Raw genomic sequence first — 7721 nt, 5'->3', positions numbered from 1 at the left:
GCCACCCTGAGAGGCTCTCTGTCAGGAGGGGTGCACCTGAGCCCGGAAAGGGGTCTCCAGCTGGGGCACGGCCTTGTGCGGGTTCCTTTATTCAGTGGATACTGGCAAGTTCAGAGAGAATGTCTGCAGCAGCCTAGGTTAGCTGGCTGGGTGAGTGACTTCCTCTGCCAGTACCCACCCCATCCTGGGGCAGAATAAAGAAACCCAAAGAGCAGGAAAGTGGTTTATTTGTAAAGGAGACTATTGGGGCAGGAATAGGTGAGAAGGGCTGAGGAGCACCACATAGAGATTGGGCCAGGTTCTGACTATAGGACGTTTAAAAACAGGAGAGAGAAGATCAATTGTGCTGTTAGACCGGGGTGCCGAGGGGGTTCCTGTAAGTTGCTCTCTGTGGGTCCAGCCTCTACCCCCCTCCAAGGCATTTGCCAGCCGTTTAGCAGTGGGGAACCCTGTGGGGAGGGGAAGGTTTTAGGGAAGGGCTTCTAAGATGCCAGCATCTGTGCCCCTACTTCCTTAGGCTCACAGCCCCCATACACACACACACACACACACACACTACTTGTCCGCTCATCTTTTGAGTTTTTCCCTTAGTTTGGAAAAAGAGTTGTCACTTTGCCCCAAAGCAATAATAGCTCTCCTACCTCCCAACCTCTTGTCTCCAGACAGTGCCTCCCACTTCTCCAGGTTGAGACATTCTGGGCCTGGGAGGTCCCTGAACCCACATGGGTGACTGACCATGGCCACCTGGACCAAGGTGGAGAGGTGGGAATGGGGAGAAGGCTGACGGAGGCAGAAACCGGAAGTACAGAGGTGAGGTGCAGGCCCAAACCTCTGCTCAGCTGGGCAGTAGGTGGAGCCCCTGGGCAGGAGGCCTAGAAGTTCTCATAATGGTGGGAGAAATGAGTCCGGTCCTGCCTGTTGATGAGCTGACAGGCTTTTTCCACATTCTTGGTCATGCCAGGGGGGCCGCAGCTAAACACCCCGATCTTCCTGACCTGTTGTGGGAGGAAGAAGTCAGGGCTAGCTTAGTGTTCAGAGAGAGGGCTAGCTCAGTGTTCAGAGGGAGGGCTAGCTCAGTGTGCGTGTTAAAGACCAGCAAGAGTCCTTGGTGAGGGCTCATTCCGTGTTCCTGAGGAAGGTTTGCTTCCTACCATCCATGGTGAGGGTTGACTCTGTTTCTAAGTCTAGCTCAATTTTGGTAGATTTGCTCTCTGTGGGTCTAGCCTCTACCGCCTCCAAGGCATATGCCAGCTTCAAGTGCAAAATCGGTGTTTCTAATAGGGGCCAGGTTAATCAATGTTCAAGTTGAGGGATAGCTTAGTGTCTCAATGAGGGCTAGCCCAGTATTCATGAGAGTAGTGGCTAGCCCAATGTCCATGGTGAAGATGAGCTCAGGGTCCAGGGTGAGGACTGGCTCAGTATTAATGGTAAGGGCAGCTTGGAGTTTATCGTGGGGACTAGCTCAATCGTTGAGCTCTTCCTTCTGGACAAGGCATCATGGCTTCAGAAGTAGCAACTCTCTGTCACCTGCCTCCCCCTTTAGCTCAAGGTGATCCCCACTTCTCCTTGTCCATTCCATTACCCCACCAATCTCCCAGGGGATGGGTGCTCATGAGCAATCAATTCTTTCCCTGAGGGAGCAGGTTTGGGAGCTTTGCTCAGACCCAAGATGATAAAGGTGAAGAGAACCTGGATATGAGGTAGGGACTGACCTGTGGGTGGACCTCCTGCAGGGAGTTGAAGAAAGGCTCGAAGGGGGGGCGACCGAAGTGGGTGATGGAGCGCAGGCCCGTGAACAGACTCCGGTTCAACACCTTCTGGAAGTGCCGCTCACAGATGTACTGGGGGCAGAGGGGAAGGTCAGGTCAAGGACAATTAGGGTCAGTGCCTAGCCCAAGCCAGCCTGCAGCTCAGGAGACAGAGACTGGGGTGGGGAGGGAGCTGGAGGCTGAGGATAAAGGCCACCAGCTCTGTGCTTCCTGCCAACTGAACCTGGCTGTCTGCCCATATACCCTGGCCATCCTGCCTTGCCCTGCCAACCACACACCCACTGAGCTGCCCTGCCTGGCCGGCCCTGACGTACCAGCATGGTGGTCCTCAGGTCGAACTTCTCAGCCAGCTGGGTGATGTAAATGTGCACGGACACCAGGTCCTGGCAGTCATTCTCCTCCACCTCCCGGATGATGTCAGCCAGCCACTCAAACTGCCGCTGGGTCCGTGTCACCCAGATGAAGTAGATCTGGGGACACATAGCTGGAGCTTAGGACCCAGCTCATCTCAGGCTCCCTCCATCTGAGGGATCTCCACACCAGTAGACCTCTTCTGGTCTCGGCCAACTTGTGCCTCTCTCCCCCCAGACAGCCTGGGGAGATGGAGTATGTGGGGCTACAGGGCCAGGCTCTGGGGTAGGAGATGGAGTTGCCCCAGGACATGGAGAGGTGGGTGTGAACAATAGCTTGGGGCAATTAGAAAGGACCCTTGTCAAGCGAGCTGAAGGTCTGAGGGGGTGGGAAGCAGCTTTTCATTCTGAGCCTACCCTGCCACTCCCTCCAGTGGGTCCTCCTCAGGCTTCGAAGCTCCCACCCAAACTTAGCCCAGAAAGAGAGGGTCCCACCAAGGGTGTGTCACAGAACAGCCTCAGGGAAGACCCAGCTGACTACCTGGAACAGATAAGAATGGGCTCAAAGAGAGATGAGAGGGATGGAAGCCCCCCTGGGGGGACCCATCTCCAGCTTCTGATGGGGAGAAATGGGGCGGTGTGGGTTAAGGAGCAGAGGCAGAGCTGGCGCTGCCAGAGGAGCAGGGGAGCTGTCTGTCACCCTCCAAATGCTGACAGCATATGGGCTAGGCCTCTGCCTGCTGCATTCCTGTGCCCCTGACTCACCTGCCAGGCCCAGAGAAACAGGCAGGGGCCTGCCACCAGGTCCAGGCTGGGGCAAAGGGGCCCACTGTAGAGGGGGCCTGAGGGCCTGGGCTGTGTTCCTGGAGCCAACCCAGCCCCCAGCCCTGCCTCGCCCCTCTTCTCCTCTTCCCCTTGAGAGCAGAGTCAGTTTCGCTTCTGCCCCACCCCACAGGTGCCCTCTCTCTCCCAGCCCAATAGTGCTTCAGTGCTGGCCTCCTCTGTAAGAAGGGGGAAGGACTCTGAGAAGCAACTCCTATGTAGGGTGCCCCATAACTGAGGGGAAAAGCCTGGAGGCATCAGCAAACCAACTCTGTCCTTTAGGGTCTGGAGATATTCTGACCACCCTGGGGTCGGGCCAATGTGGCCTTGTCCAGATCAGGGGGGCCAAGAACAGGGGCAGGAGAGACAGGCACAGGTGGACACAGTGATAGGGAGCAGGGGACATGGGCTGGCGGGAGGAGTGGGTACTCACCTTCTTACAGAACACTTGGCTGCTGACTGATGACTTGAAGACCAGGTCTTTGAGGATGGAGGCAAAGGGGGTGACCCCAATGCCCCCTCCCACCAGGACTGACACCTCAAACTTATGCCACTCCTGGTGGCCCTCTCCAAATGGTCCATCGAGGTACAGCTGCAGAGAGGGGAGTGGGTTTGAGTTAAGCTCAGCCACCACTATAGTTCTGAAGCCACAAATGGGAGGCAGGGAAAGGCAGTAGGTTTATGGAGTGAGGGGGAAGAAGGGGGTGGTGGTATTATCTAGAACAACCAGTCTTTGGAGGGGGGGAGGGAAGGAACACAGTGGGGAGTCTGATGCTGCAGGACCAAAGCCTGATAGGGGATGTGGGAACATGTGGTACATGTGGCCTGCGTCTGGGCACCTTCGGGTATCTGGCACAGCCGTTGCCCGTCAAGGGTGAGTAGATCTCCCTGAGGCGAGTGGTCCAGGGCCCCACTGCCCGGATGTGCAGGCTGAGCGTGTCCTCATGGGGTGCAGAAGTCAGCGTGAAAGGGTGGTACTCAGTGGTCCCTAGAGCCAGGCAGGCGATCCGCACCCACTGTCCTGACTTGTACTCAAAGCCTTGGGGCCGCTGGAACTGCAGGTGGGTCACTCCTGAGGAGGGGAGGTAGGTGGGAGGCTGCTGTACTGAACCCAGTAACAATGTGGCCTCCAGAGAGTTCCCTCACCTGCAGCTGCAGCTCTACTTCTGGAATATGACAGTGGAGGCCTCCCCCCATCAGAAGTCATTACCTCTCTGGGGCTGTGTCCACCCTGAGGAGGGGCCGGGGCTGGTGGTCAGCAGGGCAAGGGGTAGGCTGGCCTGGGCTGCTCCTCCTTCTGTTGTGAAAGAGGCTCAGGTCCCCGGGCAAAGAGCTTCTCTTACCAGCTCCCTTGTCCCTGCCACCCCAGGGCCCCTGCCAACTCCACTGGGCCAGGCCAGGAGATTGCAAGGTCCAGACTCTGCACGTGCCCTATCAGCTTCCTCAGTACCACCTATCTGGTCCCCTGACAGCCTCTGGGTCTGTACCTGACGGCAGCAGCTCCGCCTTCACTACGCTGATCTCCACCTTCTTCCGGCTCAGGCTCACCAGCTTGTCCCCAACATAGATTAGCGCCGGGACCAGGAAGAAGATGTGGAAACGGGGCAGCTGGATCAGAGCAAAGCTGCCGTGGATGATAAGCTAGATGGAGTGAAGAGTGGAGCTCAGACCCAGCCACATCCACAACAGGGTCCGAGGCCAGCTCGGGCTGTAGACCTCTGCCTCCTTCTCCCACTGCACATCTGATCCCTGCCTCACCGTCTGCCACGCTCCTTCCAGGTTCCCAAACCTAACCACTCCCCCATCCACAGTACTTTTGTTTCATCGTTCATTGACATGTTTGCTATTGTTTGCCCCACTGGACTATAGAAGGGGGGACCGTGTCCATCTTGTTTGCCACCATGCTCTCAGCTCCTAGCAGATTCTGCCTCGTACATGGGAGACACTCAATACCTGTTGAGTCGAAGAAGGAGTTTCTCCAACTTTTCCTCTCCCTTTGGAGACTAAGAACACCTCACCAGTCCCCCTTTTCCATAAATTAACTGACAGGTGTTGTCCAGCTCTGGTCCTTTCCCCGACAGGCTGGTCTCACATGGTCAGACACTACTTGCCCCCTTCCTTCCCACTCGCTTGCTCCTGAGTCAGCTCAGTCTGGCTCCCACCTCCACCTCTTCTCAGGACCTGCTCTCAGCTGGCCAAACCCTGAGGTCTCCTTTCAGACCACATTCGCTCCCACCTTTGGCAGCCTGTGGCACTAGTGACCACCCACTCCTTGCCATGGCTGCAACAATGCTCTGCTGCTTCTCCCCCTTTCCGTCTGGGCTGCTCACTCCCACCTCCTGCACTGGCTCTGTTCCTTCTCCCACCTCCAATCCTGTTGTTGCCCAAGCCTCATTTCCTCACCCTCTGCTCGTCTCTTTCTACGCTTTCCCAACTCTCCCACATGGCACGGCCTCAATGGAGCCACAGTCCCTCGGCTTCAGCTGCAGCGGCACAGGTCCACCATGTCTGGCCACCACCGGGGGTCCTGTGGCCATCCGCAGCCAGGCCCGTCTCCTCCGTGCCCTGAATGTTCCATCATCATTCCCAGCCCTGCCCCTATGTTCAGGCCCTTCCTTCTACCTGGATGGCCTTTCATTTTCCACTCTGCCCTCTGTCACACCTTAGCTTCTCTCTCCTGAAGGCTTGGCCCAAGTCCCATCTTCTCCCCAAAGTCTTTGCAAACCAGTTTGGGGCAAATGAAACTGCTTTCCCTGAGCTCCTGTAGTATACTCTTGGAACACTTAGCTCACAATTAGTCCTATATTCTCTGCTCATTTTGATCAGTTCTCGTGTGTGGCACTTGTCTCTGCAGCAAATCCTAAGTTCCTGAGGGCAGAGCTCAGAGTCTTCCCCTCCTCTGCTGGGCCAAGCACAGAACTAGCACAGGCTAGACCCTCCGGAGATAACTGTGAAACTGAACTCTGGTTCCTCAGGCAGCTCTCCCTTCCCCCAGCCGAGTGTTCCTGGATTCTGGAGCCTCTCTCCAAAGGACTCACTTAAACCTCTCTGGGCTCTTCTCTGAACTGGCTCCCAGTTCCCCAAGTTTCTCTTTCATTGTGGAGCCCACGCCCACCCCCAAGGCTTCCTGAACATCCAATCAGGTTGAGAGCAATGTCAGGGTGACATCATACCCCTCTGTTTTATACTCCCCATTTGGTGTTGGCTCTACTTTTAAACCACAAAACTGCTGCAGACTCATGGCTGGCTGAGGAGCTGGAGAGCCGGAGGAACAGCCTGCCAGCTCAGCTTCTGCGAGCCCCACCCTCTCTGGCCTGGATCAGGGCCTGCACAACCTTCCCTAGGGTCTACTCCACATTGGGTATTTGACTTGAAACTTCTCTTCCTGAAGTCAAGTGTAAATGGGAAAGAAGTGGTGGTCTGGCCCCCATCTCCCCCCAGGTGAGCCATTCCCAATCTGCCAGGGCTAGGACTGCCCAGCAGAAGGGCCTGTACCTTTCTGAGCTGCTGAGTTCCCTGCTGGCAGGAAGGGTGGCTCTGAACCCCAGTTATCCCCCAAACCCAGGAATAAATCAGTAAGGGGTCTTGGTCACAGGGAACCAGTCTGGCCCCTCTTCTGGGTGTCCCATCTAGCTCAAGGAAGCTGCTTTTTCACCAGGAACAAGAATATCATCTCCACCCCTAACAGAAACAGTAACCCCAAGGCTCCACCCATTATTGGGAAAATAGAGAGGGAAGGATTAATTAGCCACGGCTTCCAAAGAAGGGAGAGATTTCTTTGGAAACAAACATTAAGAGTTCTAGGAAATACCCTAAGCCAAGGCTGGGTAGTCATTTTCAGAACTGTGAAGTGCCAAGTCTCAGGCAAGGTGGAAACAGACCCCCCCACCTGTCAGTGAGGACAGAACTACACCTGAGAAGAGGCAGGGCTGACCACAGGCGCCAGCCTGACCCAGGCAATAGTGGACACTCTCCCTGTGTCTCAGGACAAGGGAGACCCCTGTGTCACCTGCCTGGGGCCAGGCGACAGAGAGGGCAGCTGTATGCGCTGTGCACTTCTTGAATGCTTGCAGCCAAGCTATCATCAGTGGGGACATCAGGGCCTTAAGACTTGGTTTAGCTTCTCAACAAGGCCCTGGGGGTGCACTTTGGGGAACTGCCTGTGTCCGTAAGGAAGGCAGGCCAGGCAGAGCCATGACACAGGGGCACAGATCGGAGTCAGCTCTGGAACTAGCCAGCTGAAGCAGCTGATGTCAAAGCCAGGGAAGAGTGAAGGGAGCAGGACAGGAAAAGGGAGAGAATGGGAAGGATGGGAGGCAGGAGCCCAGGTTACCAAGGAAAGGGGACAAGTTGAATGTTAACAATCCATGTCATCAACAGTCCAAGTAAAGACATTTTGAGCAAGCTCATTAACTTTACAGGTGGCACTTAGCTGGGTGGGGTGGCTAACACCCCAGAAAACAGGATCAGAACAAAAATGGCAGAACTCAGTAAAGATAGGTTTCTCTCAAAAAGGGTGATGCTCCCTTGACTGTAGGCAGTCCAGGCAGGAGCCCAAAGCAGCCATCTAAAGTGGGGAGAGACTGGCTGGGTAGAAATGATGTGGGGGTGTCTGTGAAGAACATAGATCAGCCTGGTAGGGCTACCACCGCAAAACCCATGGCAGGGAGTCCATCTCCCAAGTGTCACAAACTGGGCTCAGTCTACTTGAGAGCCCGTTCCATAACCCCATCTTTTAAGTGAGAAGTGAAGAGGATACTTGAAATAACTAAGGGGACAG

The 7721-nt window shown here is 55.6% G+C and overlaps 1 protein-coding gene across 7 annotated transcripts in view; it reads right to left on the bottom strand.

The window, feature by feature from the left end:
* The window catches only part of DUOX1 (dual oxidase 1), a 37727-nt gene that overhangs the window by 4714 nt on the left and 25292 nt on the right, over window positions 1-7721 (bottom strand). For 3 of the 7 annotated variants that reach the window (XM_046653392.1, XM_046653395.1, XM_046653391.1), the window contains exons 29-34: window positions 4429-4582; window positions 3781-4013; window positions 3375-3533; window positions 2084-2239; window positions 1713-1841; window positions 210-995 (exon numbers count right to left, since the gene is read on the bottom strand). In XM_046653392.1, coding sequence (XP_046509348.1) covers window positions 873-995; window positions 1713-1841; window positions 2084-2239; window positions 3375-3533; window positions 3781-4013; window positions 4429-4582 — 954 coding nt within the window. In that variant the 3' untranslated portion in view covers window positions 210-872. Of the gene's footprint in view, window positions 1-209; window positions 996-1712; window positions 1842-2083; window positions 2240-3374; window positions 3534-3780; window positions 4014-4428; window positions 4583-7721 lie in introns of those variants that run through there. The other 4 variants (XR_006887479.1, XM_046653393.1, XM_046653394.1 and 1 more) reach the window with 4 other exon arrangements.

This window comes from Equus quagga, chromosome 2, assembly GCF_021613505.1.
Source record: "Equus quagga isolate Etosha38 chromosome 2, UCLA_HA_Equagga_1.0, whole genome shotgun sequence".
Classification (NCBI taxonomy): Eukaryota; Metazoa; Chordata; class Mammalia; order Perissodactyla; family Equidae; genus Equus; species Equus quagga.
Note: the sequence above shows the minus strand (reverse complement) of the source record. Positions and strands in the feature narration are given on the sequence as shown.